This window comes from Pyricularia oryzae, chromosome 1 (genome assembly GCF_000002495.2).
Source record: "Pyricularia oryzae 70-15 chromosome 1, whole genome shotgun sequence".
Classification (NCBI taxonomy): domain Eukaryota; kingdom Fungi; phylum Ascomycota; class Sordariomycetes; order Magnaporthales; family Pyriculariaceae; genus Pyricularia; species Pyricularia oryzae.
In genome coordinates this window covers 3,678,880-3,697,053 of record NC_017844.1, presented here as the reverse complement: position 1 = coordinate 3,697,053, position 18,174 = coordinate 3,678,880, and the positions used below count along the sequence as shown (strand labels likewise).

Below are 18,174 nucleotides of genomic sequence, written 5' to 3'. Positions count from 1 at the left end.
TTCCGAAGCTTCACTTGGGACAAATTTTTTCGGCTGCATCGAAGCTGGAGGAGATCCAGTTGTTGCCCCACATCCTGAACTTTTTGGTGGAGCTTGACCCCCTCCTTCGGAATCAACAAAATCCGGTCCGAGAATTTTCGATTTCACCGTAGGGTTGCTCAGCCCTAGGTTTTTTGGCGGGCGGGATCGAGCAAGCGGGTCCGCCTCCCAATCGTGCGAAAAGTCAACTGCCCTCCCAAAGAACGACAACATCGCGAACCCATCTACATTTGCATGCCCATTCGAAAGCCGTCAATCAGTCACTAACCCAAACAGCAAAGATGGTACGTACGACTTTATTGCCGCCTGCTCTCTCCCGCCGCCGAATTCGTCGAAGCTTTCAATATGTGCCGTCGATTGCCCCCCGGATGCTGTTGAAGCAGGGCCAACTGCTGCGTCAAGAAAAAGGTGGAAAACTCTCAGTGTGATGTTTGGTTTGGTGGGCAAACGGCAGACGAGGGGCAACGACGACACAACGCAACAAACGACGAACCGACGATATAAAATAAAATAAAAGCCAAAGCCTTTGACAGAGCAGATTGCTGACGCTGTCTGTCATGTTTTTCGATAAATAGGTCCGATACGGAGCTACCGAGATTGAGACGGCCAAGTCGGCCCGCGCCCGCGGCTCGTACCTGCGTGTTTCTTTCAAGAACACCCGCGAGACCGCTCAGGCCATCAACGGCTGGAAGCTGCACCGCGCCGTCAAGTTCCTTGAGAACGTCCAGGAGAAGAAGGAGGCTGTCCCCATGCGCCGGTACGCCGGCAGCACCGGTCGCTGCGCCCAAGGTACGACAAAAAGCTGAACTCGACTATAACTATGGGGCCTTGACTCTCTGTGGATGAACTCCGTGGCTACTCATTTGAGCAGACCTGGAGGATGTATTCATCCCGGAGATATGACGGACCAGCAAGTCTGGATGGACTTGGGAAAGGGGCAATATACTGACCTCGCCCATCACGAATAGGCAAGCAGTTCGGTGTCTCCAAGGCCCGCTGGCCCACCAAGTCGGCCGAGTTTCTCCTCGGTCTCCTGAAGAACGCTGAGGCCAACGCCGACGCCAAGGGCCTCGACACTGGCAACCTCGTTGTCAAGCACATCCAGGTCAACCAGGCCCCCAAGCAGCGCCGCCGGACGTACCGTGCCCACGGTCGTGTACGTAGCCCCCGATAATGATTGCCAAGTGGAGGACCACAACTGACCTCATATGCAGATCAACCCTTACATGTCTTGCCCCTGCCACATCGAGCTCATCCTGACGGAGCAGGAGGAGGCTGTTGAGAAGTCTGACGCTGTTACCGACCGCAACGAGCACCTTACATCAAGGCAGCGTGGCGCTCGCGTCCGCAAGGCCCTCACCGCCGCATAAGCGGATCATCTTTTTTGACGAAAGGGACTGATGGATACGGACGGGACAGGGCTGTTTCGGCACATTGCATTGTTTCTTGTTGGGTTTTGACGGTCGGTAGCAAAAGAAGAACTACTCGGCCATCACAGACGAACAATGCATTTTCTCTCTTGGGGCGACGGTTATGGAAATGCGGCGTGGCGCGGTTGCACAACTGGGAAAGGATTTTTAATTCCCATCTTTTCGCGCTTTTTTCCCTCCCACTTGTTTTTAGGGTCAACCGGTGTTGTATCTGAGCATGGCATTCGGGGAATCAAAATTCAAAGCTTTCTGGTAAAAATGAGGAGACTTCACGATGCTGAAGCTACGAGAGGGATACCGAGACCTCAGGCACATACCCACGAGGAATAGACTTATGATGAACAGCCCTTCCCGTCCGCCGTCATGTTCCCGTTTGTGAGAGCTTTGTGACCGTGTATTACTAGGCATACGCCGTTGAGACTAGACTAGCTGGTAGTGTCAACCTCCGGGGCTCCCAGTTCCATAGCTACCGACGGCACATTGGGTGTCAACAACACTGTACTAAGTTCATACATATTCTCGTTGATGTATATTCGACTCTACAATTCGGTATCCAAAAGGGTAAAAATACAAGGTATTGGCGAAGGTACAGTGAAAGCATCGTCAAAAGACAAGGTTGGTGCCAAAGCATCACGAACAGTTCAGGACAGGCGAACTCTACTACTCGCCGCAGGAGGTCCAATGATGCGCACAATATTCCATCCCGCCACTGAAGAGTTCTCTTGGCCCCTCGCTGCTTGGCAAAGCTATTGCATACGCTTTGATGCAAAAGAAAACTTACCTACAGCTGTCTCGCGAAGCCATGACTGGTTGAACAGCCTTCTTAGGATATGTCCAACATTCATGCGGTAGAACGTGGGAGCAAAAAGAATTATTGCCACTAACCAGGACACAAAAAAAGAACAGAAAGCGGTCAATGTTTTGCATCGACAAGAGACTCTGCTCCCAATTAGCCGCGAAGCCCAATGGCGATGCGGTAGCTATGCCTTTGCATGCGTGCCATGGATAGTAGATCAAGTTCTTATTAGAAGGGAATAGGAAAAGAAGAAGGATGAATGAAAGAAGAATGAAACAATGTCTTTATCTACATATTCGACCCTCCCGAGTGATGCTAGGATTTTGGCTTCAGGTTCCGGGCGTGAAGCAACACACAACTATAGCATTTACATGTGTCTTTTTTTTTGGGATCAAGGTTCAGCTCAGATCATTGCTCCAAAATGGTGTCGAGGGGAGAGCTAGAGATCCGACTCATTCGAGAAGAATAAACCGAAAAAAGCAAGCCACCCCCTACTTCGAGCGCAGAGTGACTCCAACGTCGTCTCATCATCGCATTTTGGTTCCTTGGCCGTCTCTGCAACTACAAAGTATCTTGTTAGACCCCGTCGGAAGTGACGCTTGGCCGTTGATAGGACTTGGGTCCGATGTTGACACGCAGATGGCTCTAAAACCGTTCACACTTTTGGTCAAGTGTAATACGAAAAGTTGGGTATGTATTCCATGATAGGCTAAATTAGCAAAACCCACGTGAATATCTATAGGGTACTGTAACTTGGTCACTACAATGGTGTTGATGTTTTTTTTTCGGATGTTTAATTCTTCACCTTTTACTTATCTGAAGTATTTGGCGTGACTGTCTTGGACAACGTATATACTAAACGGATTGCGAAATGCTCAGCCACATTCAAGGCTTCTACGGACACAACCAACTATTGCCAATAAAAGACTAGATCTCGTCATGTCAAGGTAGTATGTATCTATAGGTCTACATTCGCCTGCAATCAACAATAGGCCTTTAACTAGCTTTAGCTCAAATATACCGACATGTATACGAATGGGAATCATCTTGGTGATATAACACAACCATCAAATCAACATTTTCACCATTTTCACCATTTGGACATTCAAAATGTCATCATAGAGGGTTAGCCATAGCGGCCTCGACCCTCTTCTCCTCCGTCCGCTTCTCATCGTGGTCATGAACCACACCCTTCTCAAGTGCCTCTTCGCCATCGGTCCTCGGCTTGATGCCAATCTCCGCAGCGGTGAAGGCATCGGCCGTGTCACGGTACCAGGGGTGGAAGTTGACGGCGACAGCATACGTCATGGCGGCGATCATAAAAGCCAGGGGCACGACCATGGCGGTCGGGGTGCTGTGAATGTCAGCCACAGCACCAGTCAGGGGCGGGACGACGGCGCCGCCGAGCACACCACCGACGATCAGTCCGGAACCGCGCTTCGAGTGGCGACCCAGTCCGCGCATGCCCAGGGCGACGATGGTGGGGAAGCAGATAGATTCGAAGAAGAGAACAATGAATAACATGGCAATGGCAGCGTTGCCACGCAAGACAATTGCGGGGATCAGGAAGACGCAGACCGAGGCCAGGTAGCCGCCAAAGACGAGACGCGGCTTGAAATAGTGCATAAAGAGGACGCCGGAGAAGCGCCCTACAGTGAAGGCGGCCTGACCACCTGCGAAGAGCTGGGCTCCTACGGCCGAGTCGGTGCCAGGGAGGGTCTCCACGGCGTAGTTGATGAAGAAGGAGGCGACGGCGACCTGTGCGCCGGTGTAGCAGAATTGGGCAAAGGCGGCATGGAAGAGGCGGTATTGCTTCCTGAACGGCTGGTCGCCCTCACCTGCGTGGGTCTCCTCGGCCTGGCGAGCCATGTCGGCATCGGTAATCTCGGGGATGTCGCTGAGGAGGAAGACGACGGCAAGGGAGAAGACGAAGCAGGCGATGGCGAGGTAGACCCATTGGACGTTTCGCAGGGCGGCCTTGTCGTCGAGGGCGCGGAAGAAGACGTAAGATCCCATGACGGGGGCGATGACAGTCCCGATTCCGTTGAAAGCCTGGGACAGGTTTATGCGCATCTCCGAGTAGCGGGGAGGGCCACAGACGGTGATGAAGGGGTTTGCTGCTGTCTCAAGGGAGCCGAGGCCGTTACCGATGATGAAGATGCCCATACAGAAGCCGGCAAACGACCGGCCCAGGATGGCGGGAATACATAGCAGGGCTCCGACTCCTATTGGGTTGTGTACCGGGTTAGCGTTTTGACCTGACGCCAATTCGTGAGTGTTTGACAGGGGGTGCACGTGACTCTGAAGGACATACCGTAGAGGAAAAGACCCCAGATGAAGACGGCCTTGTAGCTGTAGTGGCGGAGGATCCACGCTGCATGGCCAAGCGATGCAAGAGGGTAGGCACTATAAAATAAGCGTTGTCAGTAAACAAAATCGGACAAATTCGTCGGTAGTTGTGCGATCCAATCCCATCATGTGATGTGATCCGATCCAACGGCAAAAAACGAGAAAGCATTTTCGTCTCGGCCAAACCGTTCAGCTCGTGCCATGCATGGCGTCAACGAACGGTGGTTGTGACGGGGCTTCTTTAGTGGCGGCTTTTGGGTTTCTGCCGCAGATCCGTCCCGCTCTTGTCTCCCCCGCAAAATCTCGAACTAGGAGCGGGAAGCTGCTTCCATCGACCAATCATTGAGATCAGAGGAGACATGGGGGAGGAATTGGGGTGGAAATCGCGTGTCCAACTAAGGAAAGAGAAAGGGAGAGAAACGCGAGAAGGGAAAAGGAAAAAAATGAGAAGAAAAAAAAACGAAAAGAAAGAAAGACTCGTCTCACCCGAAATAGGCAGCCTGTAGACCCGCAGATCTTGCCCTCGTAATATCGAGAACATCCTGAAAGTGCTTGTTCAGGGTGTCGAGAAGGCCATATGAAAAGCCCCAGAGGAAAAAAAGGATGGTGACGAGGAAGATGGGGAAGATGGACTGGCGCAATGTCAGCTCGGCAGCTTTTGTCGTCTTATCGTCTTGCACCTTGAGCCGGCGCTTGGCCCACCATTCACGAGTGAACATGATGGCGAGGGATGAGGGGAGTTGAGGATGGATTGCGACGTTCGACAGTGGCGGTTGGTGATGAAAAAAGTCGGCTACTTGAAATATGTTTTCCGCCCTTTAAGTGGTATATCGTCAATGCTGAGGCGAGATAGGCTGCTGGTTTTCTTCTAGAAGAAGAATACCAAAAAAAGGGAAAGAAAAAAAAACACACACACAAGAGGCGATAGAGCAAGTCGAGGCAAGTCGCACAAATTGACTCGATGGGGATGCAGGTCGCCTGATATAACATATGGGGGTCCATCCGATCTATTCGGCCAGACCATTCACTACCAGTAAGTAGTACTCACTCTGCTGCAAACTAATGTTCACTCCACATTTGGTGGGCAACCGCCAGAGCAGCCAAGACAGAAAAGATTCAATGGCCCCCTGCCGCTTGAGGAAACTACCTAGGTACTACATCAACGGCGACATTGCGGGATAAAAAGACGCAAGGGGTGAGATGATAGGTCCAAACGAGACCAAGCCATTGGAATCGGCCATGCTTGCAATTGCATGCAAGTTGCCCACCGTGGTTTGGTGACAAGCCCAGTCATGGCCTCCCATGCCTCGTTAAATTTTTTTTCCAACAGCCCGCTGCCAGGGTCTTGGCTGCTCGGTGTAGTCAGTAACAAGTAGGTACGGTATACATGTCGTCGGGGGCTTTGATTTACAAAGTGGTAAACCTAAGGTCTAGGCTGATCGGGGAGGCCCTGATTTGGTGAACTAGGTACCTTTACTTGTAGCCTAGTTCTAAAATACCTTTTTTTTTGCACCAACTAAGCCACGACCATTCAGCTAAATAAAACATCGCGTATGTGACCGTTGAACAGGCTACTGCCGCGAGAGCTTTTACCCTTTTTCTTCTTCGTCTTTTTTTCTTCTCCTATATCGAGTAGCCAAGCGCCAAGCATCAAAGCCTGGCTGTTGTTAACGGCCCTTCTGTGGAGTTCTGACGAGTTTCCTAGTTTCTTGTTCAAACCTTCAACCCCCAGAATCCCCCGCACAAAGCTCTAGGCCTAGCTCCACAGCAGCTTATACATAGTAATTTTCCCCATCCGCAGATGCAGTCTCCGCACTTCACCTTGATTGCAGGCTCAATAACTGGGGTTTGGTTTGGGAAATGGGAAGGAGAGCCGTGTCTGCTGATGAGGCGAGAAACCAAAGGCGATGAACAAGAATATCACACCACCACCACCATTCCAATGACACGATCCGGTAGCCAATTACCCCGATTGCACCCCTCATTGCCCTCCATGCCGAGTCCAAGCCGCGTGAGCATTGTTACATCCGTCGGTTCGGTTAGCGGGTTGAAAGAAAACGATGAGAAGACTGGTCCAAGCCACATTTGCCCTTCAAGATCAATACCGACGGGCTAGGCAAGCCAATTCGATGACCAAGCCGATAAACAAGTTACAATCAATAGAGTATACATCCTTTTTTTTTGTAGATATTTCCAGTCCAGACATCGGTGGTCCTGTTTCCCAGGCTCCATGACCTACCTCGAACATGCAGTACCCTTCGTGCCTTACTGTCGTTAACTAAGGTACGGTACTTGGCTAAGGTACCTACCCAGTTAATGAGTTACCCACTCGACGTGAGATATGGATGCTCATGTGACCTACTCACCGTGGCAAATCCACCGAATTCACACCAGCGCGACTCATGGCTGTCCCTTGGTTGTAGGTAAAGAACATAATCTTCGAGGAAAAACACCTTATTGACGACGTCTGGTGTGCGCTCACCTCATGGTATTTTTTTTTTCTTTCCTTTTTCTTACTCTCGTTCTATCATCCTCTCCTGTCCCGATGCCAACGACCTGCCTGCCAACGCTGAAATTCTCGATACTCCCCGTGCAACAGTTGTCTGCTGTGACTGTGCGTAAAATACCAACGGTTCCATCCTCCTCCTCATCTTCATGTACAGCCTCCCCTCTCTCATGCATCCTCGATCCCCAAGTATGTGTTACTGTACCTGTAATCACCAGTCTCCACTACCAACTCCACCCCCTTCCCCGCCCCCGGCTTTCTCCAAAGTCGGCGTCGTGACCCACCCGCCCTTGCTACCTTCGAACTCTCGCCCTGCTGCCATCCATCATCACATCATCACCCCTTTCGAAAAATCCCCCACTCGCAATCTCACGCGCCCGAGCTGGGCCCAGTGGTTAGTTCCGTCAGCCGGTGCCAAAAAAGGAAAAAAAGGCACCCATCTCAGTCACTCTCTGCCCCCGACTGACCTTCCTGGAGGACTCTTGGAATGACGATGCGAATATTCTATTTGAAAGTGTTTACAAACCGGGACCTTGCCATCTGCAGGTACCGACAGTGATGGAGCGGCTATCTCTTGCCAAAAAAAAAGAACACTAACATGCGGGGGCTCAAGTATCACTACTTTGAGTAAAATGAGGATGCCCATGATTGCTTCGGAAAAAATCTCGCTTCCAAAATAGGTGTCGTACCGTGAACGAGCAGGGTATCCATCCCCACGGACTAACCACTCGATCGTATCTCAAGAGAGAGAAAGAAAAGAAAAAGAGACGAAAAAATAACTCAAATTGCAGTGCAAGATCGTATAGCTTATGTGGAAGCCGTACACGTATGTATACCCGACACAAGTCGCGCGATCCAAGACATCGTACCGATATTTCTCATGTTGTGTGCTCCTCAACTTGCTGATTTGATAATCGGGTTACTGTGGTCATCCAAACCGCGTAGACCTGGCCTTGTGTTACAGAACACAGTGATAAATTCAAGACTTCGCGATCGTCCGTCCAGAGAATTGGTACTGGTGTTGCCATCGGCACCCTCCGCCTCATGTGAAAAAAGACAGCCAGCTCCCACGACAAGGTGATAGGTGACACTCGTTTCGGCTAGCAATCCACCACAAAGCATCATGAACGAGTTGCACCCAGAAAAAAAAATCTATACGGTGTATTCGTGAACATGTACTTTATCACCCCTCGGGACCAGACCCGACCGCCATGGCGATAAAGAAGATGAAAAAAAAGGAATGGCAAACGGCCGATCGCGATCCTGTGCTGTCTATGACTTGGGAAAAGCCAAACGCAATCGATGATAGAAAGAGCTCACGTCCTCAAGATGAGTGCAAAGAGTAGTCGTCATAGCACATGGGATATGTGACAAAGAAAAAACAAACAAGAGAAAAAAGCCAACCTCGCCGAGGCAGCGTGATAATAAATTGAAGCCAGATGAACGCCGATAACAGTGCCCATACCCCCATCCATATCCCGTGTCGATGTAAAAACAGTAAACACATAGCAATAATGCCCGCTGGAAGAGACAACAAGAGAGAGAGAAAATTAAGAACGCCTGTACCCTCGAGTCCCCCCCTTGTATCATCCGGTAGCGTCGTATACCCAAAACAAACCTGCTGCGCCATGAAAAAATATCAATCTAGCGGAAAGAACAACAAAGTTCGCTACAACCACCGATCCCCGTTCAAACTTTCGTAGGAGATTGCGCAGAGCTCGAAGGTGAAGCAGCCGCAGCGGCAGCAGAAGCAGAAGCAGCTTGGTCTTCCTTCTCAACCTCGGCCGCGACTGCTTCCCACCATACGGAATGCGCCTCACGGTCGACTGTGCCGACCCGTCCAATCTCGTCAACCATCTCTCTGACCTTGTCGACAAACTCGGCCAGTCCCAGGCCGGCAAGCTTCTCGCCCGCGGTGCTGGCCGTGCGGACCTTTTCGCTCGCCGAGGCCGACGCTACGCGCGCAAAGATATGGCCTCGGAGTCGGTTCAAAAGAAGCCTGAGGACGGGTTCCGTGGGATCCGTTCCTCTGCTGCTGCTGCCGCTGCTGACAACGTCGCGACTAGCAGCCGTAATCTTGGCCACCAGTGCCCGGAGGTTCGCCTTGGTCGCCTCGGGCATGCAACGCCCGGCCTCGAGTGCAGCCATGACGCCATCCACCACGACAGCCTGATCTCCATCCTCGCTGCCGTCACTGCTGAGTCTCCTGTCGTCGGCCGCCTCCAGGACAGTCATGAGCCTTCCAGCCTCGGCTCGCCAGGGCATGCGCACATCACGCTTGAGTATGTTCTTGCATTGCAGAAGGATGGCGCCAGCCGTCACGATCCGCCTCGTCAGTGCTCCGCATCTCACCACCCGGCTATGGTCCAGCCTCAGCATTTCGGGCATTTCCTCCAGGGCCACTGGCTGGCCCAGTCTCGTGAAAATATCAACGAGCATCTGCGCATATATCTTGTCTGGGGTCGGCCTGGAGGCCGGATGATTGATGCCCTCGGGGTCACGACGGGCGGCCTCGGCTAGAAGCTTACCCCTCGTCGCGCGCCATGCGGCCTTGGCTGCCGATAGATCGTGCTGCTTCGTCTCAAGAGCGTCTGCGAACACCTTTGCTTCATACTCAGCCGACCGCTGCAGGATGGTCGGCGCAGTAAGGCTCAACATATAGTTGGCGTGGTCGCTTGACATGACGTCAACAAAGCCCATCAGGGCCTCTAGCCGGTCGACGTAGTTTCCGTTTCTCAGCTTCTGCTCCACAAGATCCTTGACCTCGTCGTCGCGGACTGGGGCACAGAGTTTTGGCAGGAGTTGGCCCATGGTGCTAAAGAACTTCTCGTAGGAAAAGCTACCGGTCTGAAACTGCTGGTACGCCACCTCGGTGTCCAGGACCTCGCCGATGAACGTGTGCATGGACTTGCCCGGCTGTACAAAGCGTTGTAGCTTGCCGCGAATCTCCTTGGCCACCTCTAATAGCAGGATGAAGTGCTCCTGCTGTCCCTCCCCTTCCATAGTGTCCCGCATCTGCTGGAAGAGCGGAGCGAGAAAGGCCGCGCGCTGCTCCTTGTACACCTCGGCAGAGAGACGAAAGTTCTTATCAATCGCCAGCTCGTGAGTCAGCACGCGATTGTCTGGCAGAAGACGATTCCTTGGTACACGAATCTCGACCTGGACAACTTCGCCTAGACCCGAGGCCGGCGAAGATGGCACAGGACTCGCTGCGGGATCCTCTGTTTGCGCTGCCGCCTCGGCCGTTCCAAGATCGCCCATGGCAGTTTCGACGGTGTGATCGGCCTCTCTAGGTTTCGTATCGCCGACGGGCTTGCTTTCAGCCCTGGCCTTTCTGGCTTTCCGCACAGCCTGATGTACCATCTTCTTGCCCTGCTCGGCCCCAGCGAGCCGCTTGATCCTGACCAGGAGCATGAGCTGGTTGTCCTGGATGCTTTGGCGATATGACTCCGTCACTGAGGGGTCGGTGCTGTCCTTGACCGTCTGCCAAATGGCGTCGAGCTCGACAAACTGCATGAGCATCACGTCGATCAGTGCGCCCGAATCCCGCGCCTTCCACGCTATGAAAGCGTTGTAGAAGGACGCATATGCCTCTGGGAGCTCGGCGCTCAGCGTCGGGGGCGGCATGTGCCGGTTCGTTGAGGTGAGCCGTGGTAGAATATTTTCGAAGCAGATCAAGAGATCCCTTGCTTTCCCGACGAGCTCCTGCAACTGAGGGTTAGCCAGGTCATCTTTAGACAGGGGGTGGGCCAGAGCTGCCCCAACCTGCTCCTTTTCCCCTTTGTCGTCCTTGTTGCTAAGGACCTGCGCCGGGTGGCCAAGAATGAGGAACGCGCTCAGGAATGTCCTGACTGCCGCCATCTCGCTGACCGACCCGACGGCGCCTTCCTGCAGACCACAAATCCTGAGGATCTTGGACGTGATTAGTAGCACGGAGTCCTGCCCAAGGAGTGCTGATATGTGCTCAAAGGTCGCCTCGCGGACGCCGTCGATTGTGAGGCCGAGAGCCTGGAACTGCGAAACGATCCTGCGCCTCATCGTCGCCCTCCACCACCACTGTATTTGACCTGCCGCCATCTCGGGCGTCAGGATGCGACGTTCTGGTTCCTTAGACTCCTCCTTGACGTCTGGCAGCGCTCTAGTAGCCCTCCGGTTGGGACCCATGCTCTGGCTCTGGCCCCTGGCCCGCGAGGGAGACGATGCCTTGTTGGCGGCGTTGCGCCGCAGCTCCTCACGGCGCCTGCTCGCCTCAGCCATGCGCTCCTCGATCTGCGTCTTGAGCTTCTGTAGGTCCTGCTCCCGCTTCTCCTTCATCGACTCGGCCACGGCCTTGGCCCGCTTGACCTCCTCCGCGCACGTGGCCGCGATCTCGGCCAGGTTCCGTTCGCGTGTCAACTGTGCGGCGAGCGCGCGCTCCTCGCTTACCGAAGTGTCCTTGGTTGCCGCCTTGGCCATGGCCGCCCGCAGCCGCACCTTTTCGGCGTGCGCGGCGCGGTCGGCGAGCCGGGCCTTGCGGTCCTCGAGGATCGAGGCGCGGCGGAGGTGCTGGGCGACGTGCTTGCTCTGGGGACCGGCCTGGCGGCTACAGCCGTGGGAAGAGCGCGAGTGTGCCGAGGAGATGGAGTTGCGTCGCGAGGACGCAGCCGAGTCCTTCCGCCTGTTCTGGGAGGGCCTATAGAATCGGGCGGCAATGTGCGGGGGTGGTGTATACGTGCGAGGAGCGTCTACTGTGTCGAGGTCTTCATCGTCGTGTTCATCGGCTTCAGCGGTCATGGCTAGAGACCTGTCACCGACGGCATCCGTGGCTGAGTCGGGGTCTGGAGAGCCGATCGACTCCTCAATGTTACGCATGGGTTCGCTGAGTTCTAACGAGGCGCGTTTCATCCTTGGCAGCAAGCGGTCGCGTTCCGCTGAACTAGGTTATCACGAAATGAAAATAAAAAAACCTATGCAACGCGAATAATGATCTACGGGAGTAGGTGGTGCGGTGTAGTCATGCAGAAACTGTAGAAGAGCGAGTGATCGGCGGAGACTGTTGATTGAAATCGACGATAAACTCCGGTTCGGTGCGGTGCGTGATGACGAAATCTCGTCTTGGGTGGGTGGGGGCTTTCTTCGTCTTGCCTCAGGAAAAAAAAATAAAGGACGACAAAAAAAGAGTGGCGCAAGACCCGAGGAGTTGGATGGAACTGCAGAACGTGGAGAAAATGAAAGGAGGTGAGGGGAACAACTCCGGTTGGGGGCAGGAAGAAAGAAAAGAGGCTCGGAGGTCAGGATTGGACAAAGGCGATTCTGCTTGGTAAACGTTGAAAGACTCAAAAAGAAGGCGGCAGAATCAATGGAGCAAGTGATCCATTCCGCTGACTGATTTATGGTTGACTGGGCTGGCTGGCTGGCTGACTGACTTGGCTGCCACACCACACCCACCCCCAAACCCCCAGGCAATGGGAAAAGGGAAACAAAACTGGGTAAAGGTCAGGTTTGGTCCCTTGTTAGATTGCGTTGTCCAAAGTTCAAACGGATCTGGGAAACGCGATCCCCCCCACAATGGTGACTTTTGCATGGATGCCAATGTCTCAAAAGCCATCTGCTTTGTAAAGCAACCTATTTGATGGGGTTAACCGTTTATGATCAAATTACTGTAGGTACATGAATGCCAACATAATTTGTTGGAAACTTCCATGATACCAGATTAAGAAGAAAAAAGGGGAGGAGACAGGGAGAGGTTGAATACACCTCTCGACCTGGCCCCTGCGAGTTTGTAGGGCCCTGGTGACAAGCTGAGACAGTGGCTGCTGACGTGGAGTCTAGTGCTCCTCAACTGTCAACAGCGACGATTCTGTAAGTCGACCGAATTCATCTTGGCCAGATGCATATAGCAAAGATAGGTGATGCCAGTACAGCATATGACTTTTTGAATTATGCCAAAGCTAGCGAACATGTCCAAACCCCTTTGAATAATGCCTTGAACCTAACAAATCAATAAAAATCAACAGTAGTCACCGGCTGGAAGGAACCACATGCAACCGCCTTCAGTTCTTACGAAGTATAATAAATAGCCCTTAAAGATAATGCAACGGCAATGCAAATAAAAGTTAGTCAGCTGGAGTCATTAGTATATATAATTTAGTCTAATAATATTGACAACTGGGCAAGTGTTGCAAACATTAATGTGATGCCCGCCATGAAGAGTAACTAGCTAGAGAGCTAGGTAAGGTAGGTAGGTAGGTACCTGGGTAGGTATTTAACGTGATCAGATAGAAGCCACGTGTTTTGACTGACCTACAGCAGGTAATCAAACTGTTGGATGTTCGCCAACGTATGCAGCATGGTTTTCCGGGCGCGATGTTTGTTTTTGAATGGGGAAAGCCAAGCCCCGTCCGCCATGACTGGCTCAAGCCCCGAGCATGAGTTCATCAACGCCAATCGCTGGAAGCGCATGGCTGCCATCCTTGTCCATAAATGCAACAGTCCGTACTTTCTATGTGGATCGCTCCGAAACTCATCACAATGGATTCTGTGCAAACAAGGTCTCTTCCCCAAAGTTGAGCGCATGACAACCCTGGCCGAAGCACACGCAGTCATCTTCCTCGCCCGACACATCAACATACCTGTTCCAAAAATACAGTGCGCCTTTGTCCACCAAGGTCACAAATATATCGTCATGAGTCGGATCAGTGGAGACCAACTGCCTTTCAGCTGGCACAAGAGGTTCGGCTAGTCCAAGCAGAAAATCTTCCAACAGCTGCGCTACGTGTTGCAAGAGTTGCGCGTTGTGCCCCAATCCAACAGCGGTACGGTGGTCGGCGACGTCCTCTGTGGCCCCTTTTTTGACCCGCGTCTGGATACGCCATTTGGCAATTTTGGCGGGCCGTTCGAGTCGGCTCGCAAGTTTCACGGCGCCTTCTTGGCGGACCACGACGTGGATTTCGACGACCCCCGGATCAAAAATGAAGACCTCGTCAAGCTTATAAGCTGTTACCGTGCTGAAGGTGACAATGTTGTTTTAATCCACGCGAACATCAGGAGCATGAACATTATAGCTGATGGCGACGAGGGCACTGGTATCGTTGATTCCATACTGCCAGCTGGTTTGGGGGTATGTCCGCGCCAAATTCGTCAACCCTAACAACGAATTTTGGGAAGCAGAGGTCGACAACTTCATGGCGCCCCTGCCTGAGCATCTTGCAATGGACTGTATTAGGCAAAGATTCTGTGGTGATCTCTAGAGCTACTGCGCTCCATGTAGAGTTGAAAGATTAATGATCTTTAACTTACGGTACCTAAAAATACCAACCTTGGACGATACCAACTATTTGTTCAAGTATCCATTCTCCTTCAGCCATTCCTTCAGGACTTGGGCGTCCCTTTCCTTGTACGACGCTCTGCCCCGAACCTTGTCTTTGACGGTTTCCAAAGTCCTGTTGAAACCCGACGTGTCCTGGTTGCTGAAGAAGGCCGTGATATCGTCGACGACCTTGGCATCTGTGAACTTGCCCAGCGAGTTCTTGACCAGGCGGTCGACCAGAATAGGGTTGCCTCCAAGCTTCTTGACCACCGAGTTTTCCCAATCGTCGCGCAGGCGCTCCCACAAGAGTGGGCGGCCCACCCGGTTCGCAGCCAGCGCCGTGGCCATGATGTGCACATCGGCCGGCGGCACAGCATCCGGGGAAGCATCGAAGAGGAACGGCAGGAGAACATCCTTGATGATGGCAGCATCCTGAACATGGCCCAGGGCACCGAGGCACACCTCCCTTCCATCCACGGCCTTGGTTTCTGCCCATTCCTTCTTGAGCGTCTGGACAGCGGTCGCTGGGTCGCTGAGGATGGCTGCTCGGTAGCATGTAATGCGCAGGTCGGCGTGCACAGCTGACTTGTCTCCATTGTTGAAATAGGCGTCGAATCGTTTCTTGGCCTCAGCCGTTACACTACGAGGACAATAAAGATTAGAATCATCTCTGGGACAACACGAAGGACCTGAACGTCCGGCACATCAAATCTTACCCCTCGTGGCCGTTTGAAACTGCGGCCAATAGAATCCTCTTTCGTAGGAGGCTGTTGGTGTAACTGTCATTCGCAGGTACGTCAAAGCTGAGTTTGTCAACCTGGTTCTCGATAAGCTTCAACGAGAATGCATTCAGACCAGCACGAATGCCATCATCCTCGCCAAATACGGACTTGAGAGTGGCAACTGCGTCAAGAGCCTGCGCAAGAACGAGATATTCCGTCTCATTGCTGAAGCCCTCCAGGAAGGACAGCAGAGATGAAGTCTTTGCGTATCCGGAAAAGGCAAGGTCTGATGCAGACGAAGAGATGCGAATCTTGTCCGCTGGGCCCAGACGGTCAAGCTGCTTGGCAAAGATTGCCAGACGCTCTGCTGGGTAGTTCACCTGGTAAAATCCAGTTGCGTTGGAGTTGAGCAGGTAGAATTCATCGCTGACACCGGTGATAGTCTCCTCCTTGGTTGTCAGAGAAAGAGACTGCACTTCGCCTTCGGCTGTGCCGACCTTGCCCGACAACGCCAGAGGAATCCACCAAGTGGTGGTGTCATCCTCGGGCTTGACGTCGCCAGTGGACAGGAATCGCGATTGCTTGACGCTGATGGCGCCATCACTGGACTTCTCCGTAACCGTAAGAACTGGATGTCCGATCTTCTCAATCCAGGGCGCCATAAGAGCGTTAACATCAGTGCCAGACGCCTCGCTCAAGGCCGACCATAATGCGTCAGTCTTGGCATTGTGGTACTGGTGCTTCTTGAGGTACATAGCAACACCCTTGAGGAAGGTGCGGACACCAAGATGCGACGCCAGCATGCGAATTACACTGCATCCTTTGAGGTATGAGATATGGTCGAAGATCTGGTTCACGTCAAGTGCATCGCGAACGGGGACCTGGATAGGGTGCGAGGCGCGAATGGAGTCAAGCTCGAATGCCATGCCCATTCCCTCGTTGACAAACTGAGGCCAGACATTCCAGTCAGGGTGGAGGTCTTTTTCTTGAAGTTAGTATGTGTCATATGCTGTCATTTACCAGCAGCTTCTTTGTTCACTTACAATCAGTAGCGAGCCATCCTGCCCAGGTAGCAAAGCCTTCATTGAGCCAAAGCTCGTCCCACCTAAATTGCAATATGGTCAGCAACCTGGAGCAACAGAGCTTCAAAGGACAAATGGTGCGATATTTTACACGGTCACTCACCAGTCCATAGTCACAAGGTTGCCGAACCACTGATGAGCCAATTCGTGAGCAACCACGTAGGCAACGCGGTTGCGGAATCGAACATCAGACAGCTTCTCGTCGAAAAGTACAGCCGTAGTCCGGTATGTTACCAAACCCCAGTTCTCCATGGCACCGTGGGTAAACTCGTGCACGGCAAGAATGTCGGACTTGGGCAGCGGGTAGTCGATCTCAAACTGCTCGCTAAAGTAGTCGATAACCTTGGGTGCGTGCTCCAACGCCCAGCGACCCTGTTCGATGAGGCCACGGGTGGTGTAGACACGCACAGGGAGCTGCTTGCCGTTGTACCGCCTTTCGGTAAAAGCCTCGATGTATTCAAAGTCACCGACGGCCCAAGCAACCAGGTAGGTACTCATGACGGGGGTACGGTCAAAGGAGACGAGTGTCTTCCCTGGCGCCGTCTCCTTGGACTCCTTTACGGGCATGTTGCTCAGGGCAACCTGATCGCTTGGGATCTCGATGGCAATATCAAAGGTGGCCTTGAGGTTGGGCTCGTCAAAGCAGGGAAAAGCGCGGCGAGCATCACATGCCTCGAACTGGGTGCTGAGCATATAGTGGAACTGTTCGTCTCGTGGAACTGAGGCAGCTGCGGGAACCGCAGGCTTGTACATGCTGCGGTAAAACCCGGCCATATCATGGTTTATGAGACCGGAGAACTTGATCTTGAGGCTGGCCTTGGCTGAAGGAGGAATCTCCTCCTCGAAGACCATGGTGGCGCGTTGTTGTTTGTCATTGTAAGTGAAGTTTTGGGTGCTCTGGCTCACAGTTGCCTTGGTGCCCTGTAATCGGGTGTTTTGATCTTGTGAGTTGGTGATCGTTTTCATTTTCATTTACAAGTGAAGGAACGAACCTGGATTTCCAGTTGAGCCTCCTTGAGCTTGATCTCCAATACATTGAGTACGATCTCAGTAGTCGGCTTGGTGAGTTCACCAGAAATCCTTTAGGTGCGTGTTTAGTAATTGTGCAAGCACAAGTAGTCAAGATCTCTTTATGTTCATATATGCTTACTCAACGGTTCCGTTGTAGGACCAATTGTCAAAGTCCAGATCGGTAAGCTGGAGGTCATAGTTGACGGGACGGAAGTTGTCCGGGAGGATATCACGAGCCGACATGTTCACAGCTAGAATCGCCGAGTTTGGGGTCAAGCTTGTACAATTCCGTTTCAAGGAGAGTGCACTGCTGACTCGGGGTTGAGATGATGAAGCCACACAGAGATTGGGCCGCCGAGAAATCGAGCAAGTGGAGGAAGAATAGAATCTCTTGGTCGCGGGTGTGGTGTTGATGTTGTTGTTTTTGTTGTTGCTGTGGCTGCTGGAATACCCCCGAGCTGCGACAGCTTGAGCTCGCGTTGGCCATGCGGTTTGCCTCAAGCTACCCCGCAGTAAGGGGGGAGCTTCGCCCCGCCTATGCACGCCATCTACCAGCCAAGCCGGCGGTACCCGGTCACAAAAGTTTGCACGCCTGAGGCATCCAGACCGACCGGTGAGGTCGACCAGCCGGGACAAGCGTGACGACGCGGCCGACAACACGCGCTTGGATGCTTCCATGCGTGCTCGTCCCCAGGACCCCTAAATCCGAGACAGGTTCTGTCTAATTGATCATGGGCTCCGGTGGGGGGCAAGTGTTCAATCCAGTGAACAGTTAGTCTTGTTGCCTCATCTGCTTTGTTTTACAGGCTGGTTAGCATGCATGACAAGATCAAAACGCCTGGTGACGGGAGGTCCCTGAATTGAAATTTGACATGGTCCTGCCTTGCCCAATTTCCAGACAGTCTCAATGGTGCACAACACACTGTTATTTACTGTGTACTGTGCACTTTA

General features: G+C 52.7%; 5 protein-coding genes across 6 annotated transcripts; 1 reads left to right on the top strand and 4 right to left on the bottom strand.

Annotated features, from left to right (window-relative positions):
* The first annotated feature begins 23 nt into the window (after positions 1–23).
* Positions 24–1,827, top strand: MGG_09194 (60S ribosomal protein L17). Its single transcript, XM_003709759.1, has 4 exons — positions 24–323; positions 615–828; positions 1,008–1,195; positions 1,254–1,827. The coding sequence occupies exons 1-4, from the start codon at positions 321–323 to the stop codon at positions 1,407–1,409; spliced, it is 561 nt and encodes a 186-aa protein (XP_003709807.1). The 5' UTR covers positions 24–320; the 3' UTR covers positions 1,410–1,827.
* A 283-nt stretch (positions 1,828–2,110) lies between these two features.
* MGG_16240 (uncharacterized protein) lies at positions 2,111–2,314 on the bottom strand (the record flags this gene model as incomplete). The annotated part of the gene is made up of 2 exons (XM_003709758.1): positions 2,111–2,202; positions 2,251–2,314. The coding sequence occupies 2 exons, from the start codon at positions 2,312–2,314 to the stop codon at positions 2,111–2,113; spliced, it is 156 nt and encodes a 51-aa protein (XP_003709806.1).
* An 845-nt stretch (positions 2,315–3,159) lies between these two features.
* On the bottom strand, positions 3,160–5,538 carry MGG_09193 (L-fucose-proton symporter). The gene is made up of 3 exons (XM_003709757.1): positions 5,101–5,538; positions 4,580–4,671; positions 3,160–4,490 (listed from the first exon to the last, which is right to left on the bottom strand). The coding sequence occupies exons 1-3, from the start codon at positions 5,331–5,333 to the stop codon at positions 3,382–3,384; spliced, it is 1,434 nt and encodes a 477-aa protein (XP_003709805.1). The 5' UTR covers positions 5,334–5,538; the 3' UTR covers positions 3,160–3,381.
* Positions 5,539–7,554: 2,016 nt separating this feature from the next.
* On the bottom strand, positions 7,555–12,432 carry MGG_09192 (the record flags this gene model as incomplete). 2 transcript variants are annotated; one of them, XM_003709755.1, is made up of 2 exons in its annotated part: positions 7,555–10,825; positions 10,886–12,432. In XM_003709755.1, the coding sequence occupies 2 exons, from the start codon at positions 12,002–12,004 to the stop codon at positions 8,810–8,812; spliced, it is 3,135 nt and encodes a 1,044-aa protein (XP_003709803.1). The 2 variants fall into 2 exon arrangements, with proteins under 2 accessions (XP_003709803.1, XP_003709804.1); XM_003709756.1 differs by having other exon boundaries at positions 8,810–12,004.
* Positions 12,433–13,197: 765 nt separating this feature from the next.
* Positions 13,198–18,064, bottom strand: MGG_09190 (aminopeptidase 2). The gene is made up of 6 exons (XM_003709754.1): positions 17,363–18,064; positions 17,205–17,292; positions 16,316–17,133; positions 16,174–16,235; positions 15,125–16,109; positions 13,198–15,048 (listed from the first exon to the last, which is right to left on the bottom strand). The coding sequence occupies exons 1-6, from the start codon at positions 17,899–17,901 to the stop codon at positions 14,433–14,435; spliced, it is 3,108 nt and encodes a 1,035-aa protein (XP_003709802.1). The 5' UTR covers positions 17,902–18,064; the 3' UTR covers positions 13,198–14,432.
* Positions 18,065–18,174: the final 110 nt, after the last annotated feature.

Coding starts and splice junctions, on each gene's coding strand:
- MGG_09193 (XM_003709757.1), bottom strand. CDS start 5,333: ATGTTCACTCGTGAATGGTGGGCCAAGCGCCGGCTCAAGGTGCAAGAC. Junction 4,672..5,100: donor CTACAGGCTGCCTATTTCGG/GTGAGACGAGTC, acceptor CTTATTTTATAG/TGCCTACCCTCTTGCATCGC. Junction 4,491..4,579: donor CTGGGGTCTTTTCCTCTACG/GTATGTCCTTCA, acceptor ACAACCCAATAG/GAGTCGGAGCCCTGCTATGT.
- MGG_09194 (XM_003709759.1), top strand. Junction 829..1,007: donor CACCGGTCGCTGCGCCCAAG/GTACGACAAAAA, acceptor CATCACGAATAG/GCAAGCAGTTCGGTGTCTCC. Junction 1,196..1,253: donor CGTACCGTGCCCACGGTCGT/GTACGTAGCCCC, acceptor CCTCATATGCAG/ATCAACCCTTACATGTCTTG.
- MGG_09190 (XM_003709754.1), bottom strand. CDS start 17,901: ATGGAAGCATCCAAGCGCGTGTTGTCGGCCGCGTCGTCACGCTTGTCC. Junction 16,236..16,315: donor AACCTTGTGACTATGGACTG/GTGAGTGACCGT, acceptor ATTGCAATTTAG/GTGGGACGAGCTTTGGCTCA. Junction 15,049..15,124: donor GTTTCAAACGGCCACGAGGG/GTAAGATTTGAT, acceptor TTGTCCTCGTAG/TGTAACGGCTGAGGCCAAGA.